The 24,381-nt window shown below is 41.3% G+C and overlaps 1 protein-coding gene across 13 annotated transcripts in view; it reads left to right on the top strand.

The window, feature by feature from the left end:
* Positions 1-24,381, top strand: part of NEB (nebulin) — a 117,020-nt gene that overhangs the window by 88,912 nt on the left and 3,727 nt on the right. For 3 of the 13 annotated variants that reach the window (XM_084264247.1, XM_084264242.1, XM_084264246.1), the window contains 27 exons: positions 30-131; positions 248-346; positions 1,116-1,214; positions 4,177-4,287; positions 4,425-4,529; positions 6,723-6,827; positions 7,644-7,754; positions 8,186-8,296; positions 8,804-8,917; positions 9,042-9,146; positions 9,595-9,699; positions 10,339-10,443; positions 11,225-11,317; positions 13,508-13,600; positions 15,081-15,173; positions 15,636-15,728; positions 16,935-17,027; positions 17,521-17,613; positions 18,780-18,872; positions 19,660-19,752; positions 20,334-20,426; positions 20,991-21,083; positions 21,587-21,679; positions 22,643-22,735; positions 23,027-23,119; positions 23,391-23,483; positions 24,272-24,379. In XM_084264247.1, the coding sequence (XP_084120373.1) occupies positions 30-131; positions 248-346; positions 1,116-1,214; positions 4,177-4,287; positions 4,425-4,529; positions 6,723-6,827; positions 7,644-7,754; positions 8,186-8,296; positions 8,804-8,917; positions 9,042-9,146; positions 9,595-9,699; positions 10,339-10,443; positions 11,225-11,317; positions 13,508-13,600; positions 15,081-15,173; positions 15,636-15,728; positions 16,935-17,027; positions 17,521-17,613; positions 18,780-18,872; positions 19,660-19,752; positions 20,334-20,426; positions 20,991-21,083; positions 21,587-21,679; positions 22,643-22,735; positions 23,027-23,119; positions 23,391-23,483; positions 24,272-24,379 (2,682 nt within the window). The remainder of the gene's footprint in view (positions 1-29; positions 132-247; positions 347-1,115; positions 1,215-4,176; positions 4,288-4,424; positions 4,530-6,722; positions 6,828-7,643; positions 7,755-8,185; positions 8,297-8,803; positions 8,918-9,041; positions 9,147-9,594; positions 9,700-10,338; positions 10,444-11,224; positions 11,318-13,507; positions 13,601-15,080; positions 15,174-15,635; positions 15,729-16,934; positions 17,028-17,520; positions 17,614-18,779; positions 18,873-19,659; positions 19,753-20,333; positions 20,427-20,990; positions 21,084-21,586; positions 21,680-22,642; positions 22,736-23,026; positions 23,120-23,390; positions 23,484-24,271; positions 24,380-24,381) is intronic. The other 10 variants (XM_084264248.1, XM_084264249.1, XM_084264251.1 and 7 more) reach the window with 10 other exon arrangements.

The raw sequence follows: 24,381 nt of genomic DNA on the forward strand, positions 1-24,381 counted from the left end.
TCTTGCCTCTGTCTATTGTTGTGGATTAGGTTGAGTACAAGAAAGATGCCAAGTCAAAGCTCCACTACACACCTATAGCTGATCGACCAGATATTAAGAAAGCGACTCAGGCTGCCAAGTTAATTAGTGATGTAAGTGGGTTTTAAATCCTCTGTATAATTCTTTGGTAGTAATTTTACTATTAAAAACAGCATCAGTAAAATATTTAATAGGAAATTAAAATACAATCTTTTTTCTTCTTTATTAGATTGAGTATAAGAAGCGTGGAGAAGCTGGTATCGGCGTGACCATGCTGGGACGGCCAGATATTGAACTGGCAAAGGAGGTGTCCAAGCTAACTAGCCAGGTAATCATAAAAAGTTGGTGAAACGTTGAAGCTCTGAGGGAAATGAGACATGATATTAACTTCCAGAGCAGTACTAATATTATATCTGAAATTATTTCTGGATTGGGGGATAAGGGGATACTTTAAAGGAAGTGTGTTACAGTAAAGATTAAATCCCAGTGCAAGGTATTTGTTAAATGTGCTTTTCTACTGATTTGCACAACACCAGTAACGAGATATAAAATCTCCTTACTGTGATGCTGTGACAGGATCCTTTAAACACTAAAGTGTCAGCTGCACCTGGGGGTGTTCAAAGCCAGGTTGAATGGGACCCTGGGCAACCTTATGTAGATCCAGGCCTGGAGGTTGGTGGCCCTGCCTGTGGCAGGCGATTGGAAGTCTGTGAACCTTGGGGTCCCTTCCAACCCAGACCTTTCTATCATTCTAGGATTCTATGATTTTCTTTTCTTTTTAAATCTTTTCTGTGCTTTGGCTTTAAAAGAAGCAGCCTTTTACCTGACTCTTACTCTGCACCCTTTATGTAATGGACATTTACTTTCCTTCAGCCACTTTCTTTCTACTTTGTGCCTTTAAAAGAATTTTCTATTTTGGAGTTAATATGTTAATGGAACCTTGCTCACTTCAGTACAATGGTCGTGTTCTCTGACCAGTCTAAAGCACACGCTCACCATGTTCTGTGACAGTTCAGCTTGGTTCTTTCTCACCACGTCGTGTTTTAATCCTGGTCTTGTTTGCAATTCTGATCATGCTTTCTTGCTACACGTTATAGGCAGAATACCTCAAACGACACATGAGAGGGCACGGAGCTGCATCTTACGATACCCCGTGGATGAGAACCTTTAAGAAAGCTAATATGCTAAGTAGTCATGTAAGAGAAGTTTAAGTGACACATCTGGGAATGCCATTTTATGCATCTCTTGTTTGTGTATTGTCTTACCATTCCAAGCTGTTAAAGGATTTATGATGCACCAGCTGCACGGGATCTTTTTCTGTCAAAGGTGTTCAATGTAGCAAAGCTCAGGAAACTGATGAGTGAGATGCCACCACCTTTTTTTCCTCTGGGAAAACAGTCCGTGGGGAACTGGTTTCTGCAATACCACATAATGTTATTACACCTTTCATAGTGGTTTTGGAATTTCCAGCTTGCACTGGAAGTTTCCAATGCACTCAGGCAGTGTGAAAACTCACCTTTTTCACCCCAAAAACCTCAAACCAGACATAGAGGCTGGAGCTGGTTTTCCTGAAACGATGAAAAATAGAAATGTGTGTGTATGAGAAACCCAAACAGTGGTGCTGGTATCTTTCAGTGAACAGTCATACCACTTTATTTAACTATTCAAACTTCAAACATCTATTTAAACTTCACTTAAACTACTCTGTCTGCATTGTGCTGGAATGGCATAATGGAAGCAGAGTGTCAGACTGAGCCAGCCCCAGAGCCCTCGAGAAGCGTATCCCATTGTGATCTGAGACACATTGTTTCTTATATTTCTTACCATCTCAAAACCTTTGGAAAATAGAAGAATGATGGCTACAAAGCATTTTTTGAAGTGGCAGCATACAGATCTGTGCTGTTTCAGTTTTGCACATGTATTTCCAAATGAAAAAAAGGGGGAGTGTGGCTTTTCTGTGTCTAGCCATGACTGCTGCATGTCACTGTTGCATGTTTGAATGTCGGCCACCCTCTTTGTCAGAAGAAAGAAGCATCTTCTCAGTAGAACCAAGGATTCTTAAACTGAACAACTGAACAACAAGGAAAAGAAGAAATCACATGTATTCAGTGATGAGATCCTCCTTCTCCAGGCTTTTGCTCCAGTGCTAGCCAGTTCTCCTCATAATCTTGTAAACATGCTGTGATTAACTCTTGCAGAGGCAATACAGAAACAAAAAACAATTGACATGATCTTTAACTTTCTTCTTAGGCATTTCTTCTCATAAACTTCTCCCTTGTAAAGCCCTCTGTCCAGTTTGTCTGTCCACTTGCTTCTTTTCAGTTGGATTTCATCTGTCTGTCATGTTTGCTTTTAATTTTGCATAGATCTTCCAGTTGCATTTCTTCTGGGCTGGAACTCTGTGGCATGGTGGGCTGATCTTGATCATAAGTTGTGTAGCCTGCAGAACTTGACAGATTCTAGGCTACTTCAACTTGATTTTAATTTTTGTGAAGTCAGAACCAGTACCAATTCCCTGTATGCAAAAAACCCCCCATTAATAGTCTTTGTTGTCTTATGGCAGCTGTACAATTTGGATTTGCCCATTTCACTGTGTGTTTTATCTGAATGTTGGCATGTTTTACAAAGCAAAAGACAGCATGAACTGTGTGGTGCTATATGGACAAGGATATGACAGTGAATTTAAAGTCTGAGTGTGATTGTGGAATGTGAATTAGTTCTGCATTCAATCATCTTTCTTGTTTTACTAATATAAAATTATCTGCTTACATTTCTGAAATCGTCAAGGTTTCAAAACTTCCTGCATGAATCTGCTGTTCCCCAACTTACCTGTCAGTTCTTCAGTATTTTATCTCTTTCATTTCAATTTTCACATAAATTTCTAAAGAACCATTAATCCTTTTTCCCCTAATTTGCCAGAGTCTTATATTTTCTGCACACTTTTTATAAGTATAATCTTGGTCCTGAACAGGACCAAATCCTTTAGAAAGACCGATGACAGCTGTTCAATTCTTGTTCTTTAGACCAGAAGTGGGCACTGCCAGTTTATTTAGTATAAAGTATCTCCAAGGAATGTGAACTGGTAGGCAGGAAGAAATACTGCCTCACTTATTTCCATGCCAGTCAGAATACTACTGCAGAGAAGACGTAAAGCCTCAGAACTTTTCTCCTGACATTGATGAGTATACATGCTAACTATGGGATCCATTTAGATAAGCCAGAACTTAATTTTTAATACTACAAGTTTTTCTTGCACTCTTCATTAACTCTTTTGAAACAATTGTATGCATCTTTGATAGCAAAAAAAAGGTAATAAACCCAAAATATTCCCAATGGAACTGCCCCTCTTGTAGGTTCCTACAAAGTAGTGAGGAATTAGCCTTCAGGTGTACCTGCAGCCGTGGGATGGGACAAGTCATGATGGATGAATGACTTGCCCTCTTTTAAGTTGTTGGAAAAACTCTCATTCCTGTCAACATTTCTCTGCCTTCACCCTGGGTCTGCTGGAGTATTATGGTTTGCCTTGCTGGTGGTTTGTCTTGCTGATGGTTTGGAAACCACCTTGCTGGTGGTTTGGAAGTGCTGCTAAGCTTCTTGCATAATCTAATTCCTAGTAATTTATTTTGTCACTGCTCTGTTTGTGATCACTAATATCCTTCTTCATCTCTGATCTATACAGAACACAGTATGTTTATAACAGATTTTGCCATCTTCAGTGCTCTTGAGCCCATATTTCTCCAAGTAGTATGTAAAAAGCTCTTTTAAATACTCTTTATGCCTGTGTCTGCTTTTGTCTCTCTGTGGAATAGGGTATCTTTTACCCATGCACAATTCCCATCAAGTGAGGAATTCTTCCTCTCTGAGGGTCAGAATTTAGCTGTGTGTTGTCAACGTACTTCTCTTGAATATGTCTCTTATTTTTACAATGAGATGTAACCTGTGGACTGAAAAGAAAAATTGTAAGTGGCATTTTGTAAATACAGATGTAGATTTTGATTCCATGTCAGGTCATCTTTAAAATAACCTTTACTCCAGTGGATGCCTTCGAGTTACCACATTTTCATTCATCTGCATTGAAGTAGGGTCTCTTTGCCTTCTGCAGCCCAACAAGTGAGAAACTCAAGAACAGTTGTAATACCTGGTTGTTTTTCAATTTAGGTGAAATACAAAGAGAACTTTTCCAAAGAGATGGGTAAAAAGCCAAAGTATGATTTAAAGGAGGCCAAGATCTACAAGACCATGAAAGATGCCCACAACATGGCTAGTGAGGTATGTGCACTTATGCTTTTCCTCTCAGTTTCAAATTTCTTTAACAAAGACCTCCTTTATGTTACTAATCCATTCATCATCACAGGTTTTATTAGCAGTCTCCTTTCCTGATGTTCTTTGTCCTTTCTTACCTGCAGGTGAAATACAAGGCGGATTTAAAGAAGCTCCATAAGCCTGTCACAGACATGTCTGAGTCGCTGATCATGAACCACGTCCTGAACACCAGCCAACTCGCCAGTGCCGTAAGCTCGTTAACCACTCCCAGATCCATTTCAGTTTTCCATCACTATTGATTCCATTCTGAATCAATTTCCTCTAACTAATTCTGCACCAATTACTCCCTCTGCTGTTGTTCACTGGGCATCACCTGGTAGTGATCTCTTCCTCTGCTTTCTAAGGATTCTTTCCCAGTTAACTAGCACCTTTGCCACATTGGTCCTCTGGGAAGTGAAATCTTTATTAGTTGTAGAACTGCTAATATTTTAAATCCTCTAATATTTTTTAGTGGAGTGATTCTTTATTCCATTTTAACTGATTGAATTGCACTAACAGATACTATTGTCTTCTTGGTTTTTTTACTTTTTCCTTTCCTGCTTACCATATTTAAAATTTTTTGGTTTGTCTGGTTTTTTTCCTTTCATGTTCATGTTTAACATCCCCCTGCTGTAGATGTGCAGAAAATACTTGATAATTTTACTGAGAAAAGGCAAAAATCATTATTGCCTGCTACAGCCTTTTCATCTCTCCACTGTGTTTCTTTTTTTGTTTGTTTGTTTGTTTTCTTTTTTCTTTTTCCAATTCTGGTTTTGAAAGCAATCTTTGTTGTGATCAAAATGGTCAAAACCAGATAAATATTCACCCTCATCTTTAGAAGTGATATCTGGGAGTTAAACTTCTTGGGTTTGTTTTGCTTTTTGTACTTCTAATTTCTTCTTGATGTTCCATTGAAGTGTTGTTTTGATTGGACCTGAGAAGTAAATTTGTTGGGGGGTGATTTTTTTTTTTATTGAGATGCTTTTTGACACCTTCCCTTCAGTACCAGTACAAGAAGCAGTATGAGAAGAGTAAGGGTCACTACCATGTGGTGCCAGATAATCTTGAACAGGTTCATCTAAGGGAGGCATCAGAACTACAGAGCCACGTAAGTTGGTCCCGTGTTTCTCACTAACCCCACAGTGCTCCAGCACTGAGTCATCCTAGCAAATTCTCCAGTGTATAACAATCCCTGTGCCTATCTGCTTCCTAAACACTGCACACCTGGGTAAACAAGTTGCTGAGAAATATTTGTACATCTGCAAGTTTTAGGACATGTACGAAATACCTGTATGATTTCTTTAGAGCAAATCTCACAGTTGCTTATGGCTGTTGTATATGGATCTTCTCACACAGTAGAACACATTTATCAGGGTGATTTCATCTGTAGAAAAAAGGTCCTGGTGAGGACAGAAACTGGAGGTGGAAAGAAGTAGGGCTGTTGCTGACAGTGTATTTTCAGCTGTTTTATCCAGCCTCAAATGATACAGAGGAGAGTTCTGCCATTCTTTTTCTGCATCCAAAACTGCTTTATCCAAAACAATGCCTACTGCTGTTGTTAAGTGTGCCTGACATCTTTTTCCTCTGGAATATAGCACATGGAGAATCATTCCAGAGAAATTAATCCTCTGACTTGGTCTCTAATCCCCTCTGTTCCAGATTCTATTCCAGGTGTTTATTGACCATAAAACAAGAGAAAAACTACTGCTAGAGCACAAAGGGCCATAATTATTGTTCTGCTGCATGGCATGGAAAAGCAAAAAGGTTACATAGCTAAAGACTATAAGAAAATGGTTGTTAATGAGTTTGTAGTTACAGTCACTACTTCTTGTTCCAGTTTGAGATCAGGATCTGTCGCAGCCAAGGACGTAGCATTACCTCATGCAGCAGCCTGAAAATTGGTGCCTTAAAGGCTGACCACTGTAACTTGAAGCAAGAATATCTTCATCCTTGTGGACATTTTACTTCCTGGACACCCATGCCCAGAATTAGCAAGTTACTAAACTGCATCTATTCAGTCCCTGCTGCTAATGCCTCAGCTGTCAACTAACACATAACTGGCTGAACTCAACCAGGGCCATGAGCAGTCTGAGTGCTCAAGACAGATTTTTACAGCCACTCATCTTCCTTCTTGTGACCAGGAAATTTTGGAAATCTGAGATGATATTGCTCATTCACCACAACAGGAAAGAAATCAATAGGATTTTAGTGCTCACATATTTCACTGCACATTTCACCTTTGATTTATCATTTGATGGTCAGTAATACAGATTTCAGGAAGGTAAACAGGTATTAGGCATTGAATTTTTACCAGAGATCTGTAGACCAAGGTAAGCACATACTAGTCAATGACCTGGTTCTTCCATTATTTAGGAGGGTAACTCTTCAATTTTTCTTCTCAGGTGAAATACAGAGAAAAGTATGAGAAGGAAAAAGGCAAACCTATGTTGGACTTTGAAACTCCAACATACCTTACTGCAAAGGAGTCTCAGCTCATGCAGAGTGAGGTATGGTTGAAATCAATACTAGCAGGCTAAAGAAACTTCAAAATTAATTTTATATAGTTAAACTTTCGCAGTGATTTAAACAGGCAGTTATACTTGCTTCTTGTGCATGCTGATAGACTGCAAAATTACAGCTATATCACATTTCTTTATATTGGTTATGAAGTACTGCATTTAAAATTCATGAAGCTTTCCTGTGTCACAAGGAAGTGTATATTGTCTGTAATTTTTCATCCAGATGCTATCAGTAAATGAAGCTTAAGCAAGTCTTTGAGTCCTTGGAAGTTAGTGTGTAATACATTTCCCTTAGTCTGTGTCACTTCTTGTAGCCCATAGAAAGTACCCTGGTTATTCTTTGCACCCGAGAAACCCACTGAATTCCTGTTTGTCTCTGCTGTCATAGTATTCTTCACTGACATGTTGTTCTATTTCCTTGAGCAGTTATTTTCTGTTTGTTTGAAGTATAATCATGTTCTGTCACAGATCAAGGCTGATACAAGCTGCACAACAGTTATATAAGGCTGTTAAGTCATTATGTTGGAGTAATTCCACTGAATGTTTTCTCTGCATATACAAATAAGTAGGGGAAAGAAAAGAGGCAGAGTCAGGTTATATTTCTGTTGGAAGCAATGAGCTGGTTTTGGGTGGCAATAGAAATAGCATTTATTCCCTTATGTGCCCCCAGCACTGACTGTAGCAACTTGTCATTATAACATTAATACCAAACCACTGCTCCATCCTCCCAGTAGTTTTTATTGTAATTAAAAATAATCTAATAAATATTTGCTATTTTGCTTTTTTTCTTCTTACTCTCATTAGAAAGAATATAAGAGGGACTTTGAAGAGTCCATTAAGGGCAGAAACCTTACTGGCTTGGAGATTACACCATCCTTATTACATGTCAAATATGCAACCAAAATAGCAAGCGAGGTAGCAGTTACTCTGTGCTTATTTCCTCTGTCAAAAATAATTCCACTAAGTATTCTTAGCAGCATTTCTTCCTCACCACTTTCTTTATCCTAACCATTCACACTGAGCATGTTTACATACAGTTTGTGTTGTGATCTAATTCGTTGTGGACATTGTTTGTTAACTGTATTTACTGTGTCCCTTTCTGACATTGATCTGCATAACTGTTCCAGTGTGTATCTGTGTGTGCCTTTGCAATTCATCTTAAATAATAATTACTATATTCTATTGCAGTGGTTCTCATATAATCCTACACAACCTTCTTTATTGTTTGGGGTTATTTTTAATCTTTTGGAGTTTTTGGATTGATTTATTTTTCAGTTTTTGCAACACAGCTGAGGACTGTAGAGCTCTGTTTAGTCTGGTCTTGCAGTTTTCCTTTTCTTTCTCAGAAAGAGTACAGGAAGGATCTGGAGGAAGGTGTCAAAGGGAAAGGCCTAACAGCCTTAGAGGAGACTCCAGACATGTTAAGAGCGAAGAATGCAACTCAGATCCTGAATGAGGTACATCAAAAACTGTCAGAAAATAACTAAACTAAATGGAGATAAAAGCATCCAACTAGTAAATGCTTATGGCTGTCTAGCACTAGTAGGAGCTTTGTCATTCCCTAGAGACTCTTGAGTAGAGAGGGAAAAAAGAATGTGTATGGGTGACTGGGACCCTGAACTTTTAAGCAAGCTCTTTTCTGGCTTTGCAGTTACTGTCAGGAACATAAGTGGGAAAGAGGTGCTGTTCCTAAAGGAACTCACACTTTGAGATGACTGCTGTGAGAAGCAAGAGTGACCTTAATACAGCTGGCCTGTAGTGTGCTGCAGTTACTGCTGGACTAGGGCTGTTTGTTCCCAAGATCTGAGTCGCAAAATACACACTGTAATGACATCGTATGTGTTTTGTTGTGAGCCTATATTAGTGCTATTCCTATTTTATAGTGTGGTCATTAAACTACCTAAAGTTGCTCCAGGTATTGTGTTGATCTTGATGAAGTATCTGTTTACTGTCTTCATCTGCAGAAAGAGTATAAAAAAGCCTTGGAATTAGAAATCCGAGGAAAAGGCTTGACAGAGCTGGCTTTGGAGACACCAGATTTTGTGAGAGCAAAGAATGCCACTGACATTGCCAGCCAGGTATGTGGGAATATCTGATGTCTTCTTTAAGGGAAAATCTATGAACAGTTCTTTCTGATTAAACCAAATGAAAATAGCTCTCAAGATGTGGTTAAGGCCCCTAAATGTGAGCTTCTCCCCGCAGATCAAATACAAACAGTTGGCAGAGATGGAGAAAGCCAACTACACCAGTGTTGTGGATACTCCAGACATTATTCATGCCCAGCAGGTCAAGAACCTTTCAAGCCAGGTATCTTGAGTGAAGCAATGTAATCACTGCTCATGTGGGAACCACGAGTGGATACTAATTTGGAGCACTGAAGTAACTACCTGTTACAACATTCAAGAGATACACCAAACCCACAAATTTCAGTAGAGCTGGGATGGGGCATCTCTTACTCTGAAGTTCCATTTCAGTATTGAAATGAATTTGTTTTAATACTTCATAAAATGAAACAAGAATTTCTATTGCTTTTGCAATGGCAAAGCTAATTATTTTCTAAGGAGGTTTAGCTTGATTTTCCTACTCCTTTAATCACTTAATGTTTGAAAGAAGTCTTACACAGAGGTGTAATCTTAATTTACATCACAGAAGTGCTCACGTTTCCCTAAAGATGGGAATTATGCAACAGTCAGTAATACCAGGTTGCTTGTTACTGCTTGTGTATCAGTCAAATATATTTTCTATTTTCTCTCAGAAAAAGTACAAGGAAGATGCAGAGAGGACCATGCCATACTATGTGCCTGTAGCAGACACACCAGAAATGCAGAGAGTCCGTGAGAATCAGAAGAACTTCAGCACGGTGTGTATATAAATAACCAACACTGTTACTGTCAAATAATAAAAATAATTCAGCTTTTTGTCAGTTAGCAAGGTTTGGAGATCACACCCTCAGCCCAACCAGGCTGCTGTTTTATTCTTTAGGATCTCCGGTTAGAGAGTTCACTGTGTATGCAGCCCCCCACTTATGCCTTTACACAGGGATGTGTAATTTTCTTGTGATAATAATTGTGATTCTGTAATTTTAATGGAAAAAAAAACCCTTTCTGCTGCAGTTCTTTGACAATTCCCTTCCAAGAAATAGGGAACTATACTTGCCTGAGTTGTCTGTTGGTGGCAGTGGGACTGCCTGCCAGCCTGTATGGCAGTAATAGAACTGTATGAGCTGACTTCAGATCCATAACTTCCCTTGTTGAGTCATTTTTTTGTGGAGTCTGCCCCCTTTCAAGATTTTTCACTGAACCTAGTTAAGGATTTCCTGTTGCTAATTTAAATGAGAGTACCTGTTCCTGTAGTACATCTCTACATCACGTTAAAATGATGATTAAAATCATCCCCTGATAAGGTGTTCTTGAAAATATTGTTTTCTCATCTTCAAAGAAAACTCTGAGAAGGTTTTCATGGCAGAGTGTGAACATTTTATGTTTAACTTATTTAACAGCTTCAGTATCAGTGGGACCTGCAGAACAGTAAAGGGAAGGTCACAGTTGTGCAAGACACACCAGAAATGCTGCGTGTGAAAGAAAACCAGAAGAATTTCAGCTCGGTATGGTTACTCTCTTTTTCAGTACTCATTCAAAAAAAAAAAGAGTTTAATACAGTTAATAAAATAATTATATTTGGCTCTTACCTTACAGGTACTTATGTTCTTGACCTGCTTAAATATCTATTGGAACTTTGCCAAACAAACCTCAATTTATTCTAAGTAGATTTCGCTGTCTTTTGCTACCCCTTTCTATCTAGAGTCTTTGTGGAGTGCCCTCCACATGTACAGAGCTGTGAGATAGGTAAACAATCAATCCAGAGCTGAAATCAGTATTGGTAGTATTGACCTTTATTTTGTCCTGTTACCATGTAAGCAGTGTAGTTCAGCTGTGTTGCAACTGTCTTCCTTCAGCGACAAGTGAACTGTCTGCCTGGTTTCACCACTCACTTGTTACCATGACGTGCCCAAAGCCGGCTGTACTGTTTCCCCACTAGCACCCTTAGCGTAGTAAGTAGCTGAAGTAGAATAAATTTGTGGGAAACATAATAAATCAGCTTAGAATAAAGGAACAAATTAGAGCTAGAACAAAACCCACTCTTCAATCCTAAAATTAGTCTACAACTAATATGTTCTACTTAAAATGAGTTACTTCAGGTGTAAGTGGCATGCATTAGGACAGACTTCAGTAGGCAATAAGGCAGTGGCTGGAGGTGACCCTCCAAATTGGCTTTCAGCCTGCATTTGTGTACACATTGCTGTCATGAGCCCCTATCCCCTCTCTAGAAGAAATAATGTTGTGTTTTGTATGCTTAACTTTGTTGTCTTCATTCTAAATATTAAGATTTTATATAAAGAAGATATTGGAACTGGAACTACCATTGAAAAGACACCAGAGATGCAGAGAGTTAAACGAACCCAGGATGCAATTAGCTCGGTACAAAAGAATTGATTTTTAACACTCTACCAGTGCTAATTCACCTTGAAATAATGTATCTTTATCCCCTCTTATTTCTTGAAGTGTTGCTAACAGTAGCTTGGCAGTAATCCATCCAGCTAAGGACTACTTTCTAAAAGTTTTTGCCTATTTTCTTTACTTGAACAGTAACCCTTTGATTTGTTACTTACAATCCATTTCTACAATGTGAGAGCTCTTGCCACCATTTTACTCCCATCCCAAACACAGTTTACTTAGCACTGAATCACAGCAGGCTGGAAATGACCTCTTGAGGTCATCTGCTCCAGCCCCATTGCTCAAGCAGAATCAAGTAGAGCAGGTTGCCTTTGAACCACATCCAGTTGAGTTTTGAATATCTCAAAGGATGGAGACCCCATAACCTCTCTGGCAACCTGTTCCAGTGTCTGACCACCCTCAGAGTGATAAAAGTGTTTTCCTGTGTTCACATTGAATTTTCTGGGTCTTAATTGTGGCTGTTATCTCCTGTCCTGCCACTGAACGCTACTGAGAAGAGAGTCTTTGATCCCTCCCACTAGATGTTTGCACATCTTGGTAAGATCCTCCCAAGACTCCTCTTCTCCAGGCTGGAGAGTTCCACTACTCTAAGCCTCTTCTCACATCAAAGATACTTATCTTTGTAGCCCTGCACTGGACTAGCTCCAGTAAATCCATACCTTGTCCTGGCAAGCCGAGACCTGGACACAGAAGTACAGGTGTGGCCTCACCAGTGTTGAGTAAAGGGAAGGGTCCCCTCCCTTGACCTGCTGGCCATGCCCTCCTTAGTGCAGCTGAGGATTCTGTTGGCCTTCTTTGTCATGAGGCTGCTTTGCTGGCTCATGGTCAGCTTGGTTACCCTCATCCTCTCTACAAAGCTGCTGCTGCCCCACACTAGGCCCCAGAAGTGCTGTCACCTGGGGTTACTCCTCCCCAGGTGTAGGGCTTTGCATTTCCCCATTTCATGAGGTGCCCCTCAGCCCATTTCTCCAGCCTGTTGAAGACCCTGTTGGTGACACCACAACCTGCTGAGGGTGCAACCTCCAGGTCCATAATGAGGATGTTAAACAGGACTAGCCCGAGTATTGACCCCAGGGGTACGCCACTGGTGACTTGCCTCCAACTGGCCCTTGTGCCACCAATCAAAATGCTCTGGGCCTGGAAGTTCAGTCAGTTTTCAGTCCACCTCACCATGCACTCACCTCAGCTGTACTTTGGCAGCTTCTCCATGAGGATGCCAGGACAAACAGAGGCAGAAGCCTTACTAAAGCATGTCTTGTAAAACTTGATGTGTCAAAAAATTGTGTAACACTCTAAAACTGGCATAACTGTATATGTTCCTTTTCTTTCAACACTGTCTTTGTCATGCCTTTCCAAATGCTGACATCATTCTAGTGTAAAACATACTAACAGCTCAGCCAGTTCGTTCCCTGTGTAGTATGTTAACTACGTTCTTGTGGGACATGGGTATTTTGTTATGCTGAAGTAGAAAAGCCAAGATGTTGTATGATGCTGCTCACCTTTGTGCACTATAACAGATTATTACAAATCCCAAATTCTTCTTTGGTTGGTAGAAAGCCCAAATAGTATCAGGTTCAAAGGTGTTTATACCTGGGTTTAGTTAACCCTTTTAGTAACGTGCCATTCAGAGTGACATCTCCTCAACAGCTGAAATTGCAGATGGCTTGTAAAGATGTTGGGAACACTTTCACAGCAGCTCTCTGCTCATGTTAGAAGACAGAGCTTTTAAATTTTGAGTCTCCTTGAGATCAGGGTAACGCTCTTGGTGGATCCACATAGAATCCAGGTGCCTATTTCAGTGCCATTCAGCTAAAATTTGTAGAAATGACTTAAAACGTTTAACAGCACAGGGTTTTGGAACTCTGTGTAAGAAACCTTGAAATGCTTCAGTTGTTTTAACTTGAGGGTAGGGGGTGAGTGGGTGTTCTCTTGCTGAAGCTAAGCTCCTGGGAGATGTTAGATACCCAAATTTGTTGGGTATTAAGCTTCAATTGGAAAATTGCACAACAATAGCACAAACAAGACTTCTATTTTTACCTAAAAATGGGCATAAAGGGCCTATTTTTCTTTATTCATAACCTGTTTCACATGTCTTCATCAGCTGTGCTGTTGGGTAAGTCCTTTTACTTCTTTCTGATGTCTGTGCCTTTGTAGATTAAATACAAGGAGAGTATTGGAAAGGGAACTCCAATTCCTGACCTGCCTGAAGTGAAGCGTGTCAAGGAGACCCAGAAGCACATCAGTTCGGTAATGGTCGATATTTTCTCCTTACCTATGTACTTGTGCAGATCTCAAGCACCAAGCTTTGGTCAGCTTTGTGGTTACTTGTAATGGAAAAGAGAGCAGGCCTCTTAAATCCCTGTATTGAGCAGCAGGAAGTTTAAATACCTGAACTTTGCAGTAATCATTATGATCAGCCACTTCCTGGTATCACTTCTGTGGCCCTTTTCTGACCACAGAACTGGAAACAAAACAATACCCAAAATGATGGTTTTTATCATTATTTTGAAAAAAAAACAAGAAACCTTTATGGAAAAAAGTATTTGGAGCCTTTTCTGTAATCACAAACCCTAGTGACAGAAGTGGAAGCAGTACCTAGGTCTTCCCATATCCCCCAGTTAAGTGTATATTTTAATAACCACCACATGCTGTCCTGATTCTGAGCTGCTGCTTTGCCTTGATCTCTGCATCCAGAACTGAGGCAAGACATGGTCTTCTGGGTGTTGGCATCTCAGATGTTTGCTGTGAGGTGCTGAGGACCAGTGACACCCACATAACAAGTGTCTTATGATTTTCCATTCCTGAGATTCTAAGTACTGTTTCCCTTTTGAGTTACCTTGTTAGATGTGTTTTACAGCTCAGGTTTTGCACAATTCAGTTGGTTTTTTTTAATGATTCTTCATTTTTTCGAACCTTTTACATAATTAGGTTTCCCTGGCTGGGAATGCTTCATTTTTGTATGGTTTTCAGGGTTTTGGTGACACCAAGCAGTGAAATACCTTTTGTTTTGTTAGCTTGTTTTGTTGCCAATATTTTCCTAGTTGCAACCAGAACCCTGAGTGCATTTGTAATGTATTGCTGCCTGGTTAGGTTTTTAAACCAACCCAGGCAACTTTAATGAAAAATGCAATTTGTTAAAGTTTTAATATCAAACAATTACAGGTTAATTTAAATTGACTATTATGAGAGCTAAAACTCAATTGTTTTTCTTACTTGGGACCTAAAGCAAAGTAAAAAAGTGGTGTTCTGAACAAGTACTCACAATGATCAAAGTGAAATGGAGCCCACAACTAAGTATTTTTATTAATCTTACTATAAAAGGGTCAGGTGTTTGTTAATGCCATAAAAAATAAACCAAAACCAAACCCCCAAAAGCAAGAAAACCAACAAAAATGCCAAGTACTACTGTGAAGTAATACTCTCCCACTTTCTGAACTAAGATGAAAAGCAAAACATGCCTACTTTTCAGGGCAGGTCAGTAGAGTATTTAAACTTGTGTCTTTACTGTGCTGGACTCCTGGGTGTTCAAACACCTCAACAGACATTAAGTACTTTGCTGGGCAGGTTGGTGACTGTACTTACCAAGATGCTCATTGAGTAAAATAAGTTGCTCACAGATTTACATATAGTGTGTAAGACCAGACTGTATCCACCTAGAAACCAGGTAAATTATCTACCTGAATGTACTACGGTTGTTGTGGAAGGAATATCATCTTGTGTTCTGCAGGTGTTGTACAAAGAGGACCTGGGGACAGGTATCCCAACCCCTGTCACTCCAGAAATAGAGAGAGTCAAACGCAATCAAGAACACATTAGCTCGGTATTTAAACGAATATAAATCGATTATAACAACTTATTTTTGCATAACATCCTAACATGTAATCCGTTTTTCCTCAGTGGTTTAGTATCTCACCCCGCTCCTGACTTTTCCTGGGCAATAATTTTTAACTCATTTATATTCCACCTTCTTGTGGGTTAACTTTTCTTGGTGATTTACAACTTTCCATGCGTTTCTCTTAAGAACCAAAACTGGAAGTAAGTTGTGAAATTAACGTTTCTCTCCCTGTTTGTTCTATCTTAACCCCTTCTCTTCTAGTACCTCTAGTCATATATTTACAGAATAATCACCCAGCAGCCTCTTCCTTAATATTTTCCTCTAGAACAAGTGTGAACTTAATTAAAAAGCAATCCTAACGCTAAACATAACTCACAAAATCGCCAGATGTAATGGTTTGGCCTGTGTTGAGTGCTGTTTTTGTGGAAACTTTCTTGTACCTCACAGGTGTTATACAAAGAGGGCTTGGGGACCGGCACCCCAACACCGGTCACTCCAGAGATGGAGAGAGTCAAACGCAACCAAGAACACATTAGCTCGGTACTGCTCAATGAAACAAACGCCAGTCACACCCCTTTAACTCTGCCAGATTAAACTTCTCTTTCAGTTCTGTGCTGAACTTTGCACACCTCTCTCCTAAATCACTAAAACCCCGTCAGTGTCCCTATATTCTGATTTTTTTCACTCAATCTAACGTAGTTGGTGTTACACTGTTCCAGCTGTGAGACTTTAACCTCCCTTACTTAAAGCAGTCGAGTGGTACCTTACTCTTCTTCCCAAAGACATAGTAGTCATCTGAGTGCTGCCACTCCTCCTCCATAACCAAGTATTCTAACAGCCTTCAGACTCACCACAAATGGAAAACGACCTCCTAATGCTTCCTGAAGCAACACCACCTAATGCAACTAGGGTGTGCTGCCTCTCTTTCCCCAGTCTCGCTGTGCTGGATGCTTTCCTGTCTCCTACAGGTCTTTGCAACACAAGCTGGGTGGCAAACCCCTGCCACTGCAGTATGAAATAAGGAGGAACGCTGCCTATCTAAGGAAAAACTGCTGTTGTGATGAGTTTGTGTCCTGGTTGTTTCTGCTCCTGACACATTCCAGTTAAATGGCCATTATGTCAGAATTTTGTTCCATATTTGTTTTCATTAGAGCAGCTTAGGACTAATGTGGATGCAATGCAGATGTGGCTGTTTGATATAAAATTAAGTCCTGGCTTGAGATTAATAGGGCAGTTCAGAGAAACCATTGTTGTTGCCCGTTCTGCTACATTTAATTGTCTCTGAGGTCAGCACAGCTCTTCTTTATGCTGGTGAGCCTGTTGAGAAATCCTAGAGGAGAGGTGCTGATGCAGCATCTTTTGTCTGAGGAAGGAAAGCCCTTGACAGTGAGTTTTCAGGTGGCTTGGCTCAAGCTGTCCTGTGTACGGTTGTGGTTCTTGCTGGCATTATTTGTGTGCCCAGGTGAGATGACAACAAAGCCACAGTGGCTTTAGCTGATTATTTTAATGGAGATTTTTTTTTGGCTCATCTTTGAACAGGGCTGACAAAACTCTTTCTTTCATACTTTAAAATGTCACTATGTTAAATTACTTGTCTTCTCTCTCTCCTCTCCCTATCCTCCTTTCCCTTTCTTTTCCTTTTTCCTTTTTCCTTTTTCCTTTTTCCTTTTTCCTTTTTCCTTTTTCCTTTTTTCCTTTTTTCCTTTTCCTTATTGTTTTCTTTGCTGCTCCCCTGTTGCCACACAGGTGTTGTACAGAGAGGAGCTGGGCATTGGAACCCCAGTGCCTGTCACTCCTGAGATGGAGAGGGTCAAACGCAATCAAGAAAACTTTAGCTCGGTATTTGAGGAAACCACCAATGTTACCTGTGGCTATTTAACACCTGCAGATTTTCTATTCTCTCTAATTTAACCTTAGAGAACCATCCCCTTTCTCCTATTGATTTTTTAGTATCTGTTGCATTTTATGTATGGATTTTGTAAAAATTTTTTTTAATACTCATAACACTGGCTGCTTTAAGATGTCCTTTAATTTTTGAAGCTTTTTTGGGGGGATCATAAGTTATTTTGCATTTTTAAACTGGTTTTTCTTTGCTTAATTCCATTCCTCTAATGCTTAATCCTTCTGTTCAAGCATATCTAAGAATGAGGATGCAGTGTTTCTCACTAGCAGAAGACACCCTCTGAATTCACCACAACTGTTCACTGGTTTCTGCTTCCTAATTTTTCCATCTTTCTAGTATACTTAGTGGTTGTGAAAATACGTGTGGCCTCCCTCCATCAAATGCAGCACTTTTGTTTTTTGTTCTTAACTTTTTTTAAACTCTATGTAGGTGTTGTACAAAGAGGACCTGGGGACAGGAACCCCAACCCCTGTCACTCCTGAGATTGAAAGAGTCAAACGCAATCAAGAGAACTTTAGCTCGGTATTTTTTTAATGTGAAAGCAGCAATTTCCCTTTTAATATTTTTTAAAATAATTTTAACACCAAAAAAAATCCTCTTGCATTTCCCTATAATCAATTTACACAGAAAAGATTGTCCTATTCCCCACGTTTTGATGCTTTTTCCTCCGTAACTGTTACTTTGGTTTTATTAGATCATCTCACTAATGATAACTTTTAGATTCCTTGTTTCCATCCTTCTTTACACTCTGAATATATTTTTTTCTTCTTTTTTATCTGCTTTTTTTGATCACTCCAATCCTTGGTTGTTGGTTTTCCCCTGGTTTTCCCACATATAAAAACTAAACTGCCTCATCCCAACCCATGGCTCTGACCTCGGTGTAACAGTGACACACGCCCGTGTAACCTGCTGTGACAGTTATGGAGTGGGTAAATGGCACAGAATCGATGGCTTTATTCCTTCTGCATTGTGTTTGGTACCTTCTTCCTTTAGGTAATATTGTTGGCTCCACTTTCCCATGGGTGTAAACTGCTCCAGGGGTGTCAGAAGCACAGTTCAGCAGCATTAGGATGCTTCTCAGGGTGAGGAAGGTGTCACGGAGGATAGCACAGCACCAGTAAACATCATTTCTCTGGTACCACTTTCACAGACGTGCCTTAATGATGATCATGTCTCTGTGTCCTACCTGTAATATGCAGACATGGTCCTTTGATGATAAACTCTGGACAGTAAGTAGGGTTTCCCTTGGGGAGGTGACTCTTCCTTGAGGGCTGTGTGTTCAGGAAAGCTGTTGGGAAGGCAGGCTCACTGGGATCCAATCCTCCAATGACTCAAGCATGGTCAGGAAATGTTTACCTCACCGCTGGTGAGAAGACAATCAAATACTTCTGTATAATTAATACAAGACTTTAATCTTCTAAGAACTCACCTATTCTAAATGTCCACTTGACAGCAAGGCAGGAAGGGCTCTAGCATCCTGGTAAAGCCATACCGCTGTGCCAGTGCCTCACTCCAGCATCAGGGTTTACACTAGTTCTTGATTTTTAGGGATTTGTTTTAATCCCTGTGTTCCTTCAGAGCATCTCAGAAACCCACCTCTCATGGTCCATGCGTTTTCTCAGCAAACAGAGTGTTACTGGGGTCTGCTTGTTCCTTTTGGGTTTTAATGCAGCCGTGTCACCCCGCAGGTGTTATACAAAGAGGACCTGGGGACAGGAACCCCAACGCCTGTCACTCCTGAGATTGAGAGAGTCAAACGCAATCAAGAACACATTAGCTCGGTATTTTTGGATTTGAAACCCAGCACTCTCCCTTTTAATCTATTCTAAATCACTTTTAACACACACACACACACACACAAAAATCTTGTTCCTCTACCATCAACTTACACAAAAATAATATCCTGGTCCCTTTGGGATTTTTTCCTTCATAATTATTACTTACATCATTCCCATTCCTCTTTTTTATTACAGCATCTTAATAACTTTTAATCCCACCTTTCTTTTGAATCTGATTCTCTTTTTAATTTTCTGCTCTTGAAAAGCCACCCTCTTTTCCTTAGTCACAGCAACCCTTGGTTTTGTTTTTGTGTGGTGGGTTTTTCCCCCTGATGTTACTTGCTTTATAAGTGAGAACTAAATGATTATTGCCTGATACAACCCGTGGCTCTGACCTCAGTATAACTCTGCTCAAATACACGCCAGTGTAACCTGCTGTGATGTTTGTGGAATGGGTACATGAAAGAGAATTGATTCCTTGGCTCCTTTGGTCTTGTGTTTGATACTTTCTGCCTTTAGGAAGACTTTACCCATCGAGGTTTCTTCTGTAGCCCCTGAGAAGCTGACTGGGAAGGAGCCCTCTCTTCCTGCCAGGAGTCATTGCAGAGGACGAGTCTTTAGCCGTGTGGTTTTTGAGCAGCATTTTAATCTTTCTCTTTAATCCCAAGCTTTGGCTCAGAGCGACTTTGAGAACCACCCAGCCTGTCTTCTCAGCAAGCTGTGTGTCACTGTTGTTTGCTTGGTCCTTTCTTGCTTTGTTGTCTTTTAATGCAGCCGTGTCACCCCGCAGGTGTTGTACAAAGAGGACCTGGGGACAGGAACCCCAACCCCTGTCACTCCTGAGGTTGAGAGAGTCAAACGCAATCAAGAACACATTAGCTCGGTATTTTGTGGAGGAACAGAAGTATTCCCTTTAACTCCACTTAAACCTTTTAACTAAAAAATGAGTAATTCCACTCCTCCCTTACACGTAATCACCTCTAAAAACATCTTTCTTCTTTGCTGTCCTGTATTTTCCAGTGTTACTGACCTACCACTTCTTCATATGTATAATTATTTACAAAATCCTAAATGTTTTTAACCATTTTGCTCCCTGTTCCAACTTCCTTTTTCTTCCTTTATATGTGGTTTGGATTTTTCACTGGGTTTCTTTATAAAAAGTCTTTATCTCTTTCCTATTTTCACATTGTTATTATAGAAGAGGGAGGGTCCAGCTTTCCAGCGGGATCCACTGGTAGTCTTAAAAGCTCCCCTCCACCTGATAATGTATTTAATGTAAGAGGTCCACCCTAAGATAAATCCATAGATGTCTGTCCTTCAGGCCCTTGCAGATACAATCCCTGTCTTCACTGCTTCCAGGGGAAGCTTTCAGGGTTAGAACAGCTTGAGCTCCAGCAGACTCAGAGATGTGCCTTCATGTCGGGTGTTGTCATTCCTGAGCTGTGATTATGTTTTTGGATGCAGGTGTTGTACAAAGAGAACGTGGGGACTGGAACCCCCACTCCTGTCACTCCTGAGATGGAGAGGGCCAAACGCAATCAAGAGATCTGTAGCTCGGTACTTTGCCAAGGAGAAAAGTTCCCTTTAATGCTGCTGAAAAGGCCATTTTAACAGTTTTAATAAACAGACCTTGTAACCCTCGTTCCAAAATAATGCTGACCCCAGCTCTCAAGCAGCTCACCCAGTGATTGCCTCTTCCTGGGGTTTCCAGTGGTGCCTGTAACTCATGACAGCCTCTATTCCTTTTCTAAAGAGTGATTTTAATGCCCTGTTTTAATCCTAAACAACCCACCTAACAACAGACTCTTTTGCTCTGTGATCCCAGCAGCCTTTCTTTGACAGATTATAATTTACACATCTGTAACACCCTCAGCCCCTCACTGCTGGATTGTTGTAGCACTTACACTATTTATTCTGAGTGATCCTGCAGTTAGTTAGGAAGCCTGTATGCCAACCCCTGCTTCCCTAGTACAGTACTGCTAAGTACCTGCTTTAAAGACACCTGTACTACCTGGGTCCTGGAAAATACATGGCAAAAAGGCTTAGGTGTTTGTTTGCCTTTCAGCCAGGTGTTTGTTTGTTTATTGCTGTTTTCTTTGGCTCCTTTCTTATGTCTCATAGGTGTTGTATAAAGAAAACATAGGGAAAGCAACCCCAACACCCGTCACTCCTGAGATGGAAAGAGTCAAACGCAATCAAGAGATCATTAGCTCGGTACTTGGAACAGGAAATCAGTTCTTAATGACGTGGTTAACCCAACTGTAGCAGGTTTAGTAAGCTGTGCTGGCTAACTACAGAGTGAACCCACCATAGCATAACCACCACCCCCCCACCCCCCCCAGCCTCCGTGCTGCCCCACTCATCTCAGTACCTGCTGCTTAACACTGGCTGAAGCAGGATTGTTCCAGGGCCGGGTCTGACCTTGTTTGGGATGAATATTGTTTCTCTGGAACTTGTTTGTAACCCTCTCTTACTACTCTTGTGCTTTCATGCAGAGTTGATTCTGTGGAGGGGTGGGGGTGTTCTGCATCCTAGCAGCTCAGTGGCAAAGCTCCCTTTGCTTCTCTGGGGCCAGCAGCGTGCCCCAAATCTAACCCTTTCTAAGTGTCATGGTTCAAAAGCTCTGTTGTTGGGTTGGGTTTGTGGCTGGGGTTTCTTTTGGGGGGTGGTGGTGATGCCTTTTTAATGACATTTGGATACTCCCTTGTATCCTGTAGGTTTTGTACAAAGAAAATGTGGGGAAAGTGACCCCAACACCAATCACTCCAGAGATGGAGAGAGTCAAACGCAATCAAGAGATCATTAGCTCGGTACCTTAAAAACAGATTACTTTTTTCCTTTCTGCTTATATCTTAATACAGTAACATCCTAACTCCTGACTGAAAGCTGATTTTAGTTTTAAAAATAGATATTCTTGTTCCTGCAAATTAATCACTTCTAAAAATAGAATTACTTCAGTGTTAACAGTCTGAGCCAGAGATTTGGGCCTGTCCTACAGTTCAGTTTGCATAGCCATGGGCTCTATCCAGCCAGTGTGAAGCATCCTTGGGGGAAGGCAGTCTGGTTTAGCTCTCCATTCTTAATGTGTAAGCTTCTCCTGGCTTTATTTTCAGGGATATTTGACTTTAGTGAAACCCACCCACCCTGGAAAAGCCCAGCTCTCCGACCCCCCCCACCGAGATCGTGTTGCCAACAGGTGACTTAGACCATGACACAACAGGAATGCAACAGGTCCTGTTCCAACTGGCACCTGAGGGGAGCTGCTCAGGTGGCCTCAGGGACTGGGGCAATGCATAGGTGTAATGGTGTGGTGCACCCAGACATGCACCCCCCCAGCACCCCTTGTTATTTGGCCACCCCAGATGCAATGTGGTAACAAAACAACTTCCTCCTCCCTCCCATAAAGGTCACCAAATGCTCCAAGTAGAGATAAACCATTTCTCAAGTAGCTCTCTAGGGCCCAAGGCAGCTTCCCTAAGCAGCTGGAGCTGTCTTCAGAGTTGGAGCTGGATAGAGCCCGTCTTTGTTAACCAGAGAAATAACAAGCTTTTCTTTTCCAGTGTCTTTTTCTTACCCTTCCTCACAGCAGTGGGTGTTTGGCTCTTGTGCAGTGCTGCAATCCCATAATCAGTCCTGATCTTTTTTTTTTGGGGGGGTGTTTCGTGGTTTGTTTTTTTTTTTTTAAATTTGATAACCAAGTAATGCTTTGTGTTCAAACCCTTTTGATACTGGGAGGATTTTAAGCTACTGGATACATCTTCTGTATCCCACAGGTGTTGTACAAAGAAAACTTGGGGCGAGCGACCCCCACACCAATCACTCCAGAGATGGAGAGAGTCAAACGCAATCAAGAACAGATTAGCTCGGTATTGTCTGGAAGAAGTAAAGGGGACATGACATGACAGAGCACTTTTTTATAACCTAAGTCTGCCTGGTTTTATTTAACCCTCTAATTTTTGTCCCTCAAACTTAAAAAGTCATCTCTTAAAGTACTTAAAAGAATATTTTTCTTCTCAATTAACTTTTTAATCCTGTTTTTCTCTGATCTGTCTTTCCCTTGGTAAGGGATGGTGTTGACTCTAAACCCCGTAACGCGGCAGTTTTCACCTGTATTTCGCCTGTATTCTTGTGACACTGAGTTACTTTGTGATCTGTAGGTTGTATACAAAGAAGGCTTAGGGAAGGCAACCCCCACACCGGTCACTCCAGAGATGGAGAGAGTCAGACGCAACCAAGAACACATTAGCTCGGTACTGAAAGGCGGCTCCCACCTTATCTTAAACATAACTGTTCTGAGCAAACACTCCACTTCTAATTTGGCCTTGTTTTTCCCAGTTTTTCCTTCATTTTGCCTATTTTTCCCTGTGATTTCTACCTTTCGCTCTAGCAAATAACTTCTTAGCTGCTTTATTTCCCAAGATCTTTTCTACCCCTGTGGTGGTGACTGTGCTTAAGCAATAACCCCCCTTTACAGCTCCATGAATCGTTCCTGACTTGTGGATGCCTTTTTGTGCACTGCAGGTTCTGTACAAGGAGAACCTGGCAAAAGGCACCCCAACCCCGATGACCCCGGAGATGGAGAGAGCGAAACGCAATCAGGAGAACATCAGCTCGGTACGTTCTGTTCAGCCAGGAAAGGACAAGGTGTTAGACAGGTAACGGTGGGGTCCCTGAGACCCTTACAGGAGCAGTGTGACATCAACACACCCATGGCTGTATAAAGCCATGCCAGAGCTGGACGTGCCTTCTTTAGCAACCTCTGTTTCTCCAGAGGTGAATCCTGCCATAACCATTTCCAGTCTGGGTATCTACCTCACACACCATAGAACCCTGGACTGGTTTGGGGGAGGAAGAACCTTTCCAGGGCAGCTAGTGCAACCCCCTGCTGTGAGCAGGGACATCTTCACCGCAGCCAGGTTGCTCAGAGCGCAGCCAGCCTGCCTTTGAATGCTGCCATGGCTTGTCCCATCAATCCAGTGACACAATAGCTGCAAGCCAATGTTTACAGACACGATGCAACAGGTATCACTCAACATGGAAACCCTACACCCCAGCAGGAGAGAGATAAATAGAGGTGGAATGATGCTGTTTCCCACGGATACCTTCCCTGAAGGCAGCAAGGCACATGTCAAATATACAGGAGTGCCTAGACCATTATTGCTGCGTTAGCAGGTCAAGAGAGGAGCTTTGAGTTAAGACAGGGACCGGCTGGGATCCCATCCAGAGCTGTCGAGGTCTCACCTGATTCTGAAAAGAACTTTGCTTTGCCCTCTAATGTTACTCACCCCAGAGCTGCTGCTGGGTTCTTTGCCATGTAGCCCAGCTCCTTCCTAGTGCTGCGGGTGCAGCGCTGTCGCTGTGCTCACCTCGCCTCACCTCACCTCCTCCTTCTCCCCTGGCAGGTTCTTTATTCAGACAGTTTCCGAAAACAAGTCCAAGGCAAAGCTGCCTATGTGCTGGATACCCCTGAGATGCGGCGCGTGCGGGAGACCCAGAAGCACATCTCTACAGT

The sequence above is a fragment of the Gallinula chloropus genome (genome assembly GCF_964237585.1).
Source record: "Gallinula chloropus genome assembly, chromosome: 5".
Taxonomy (NCBI): domain Eukaryota; kingdom Metazoa; phylum Chordata; class Aves; order Gruiformes; family Rallidae; genus Gallinula; species Gallinula chloropus.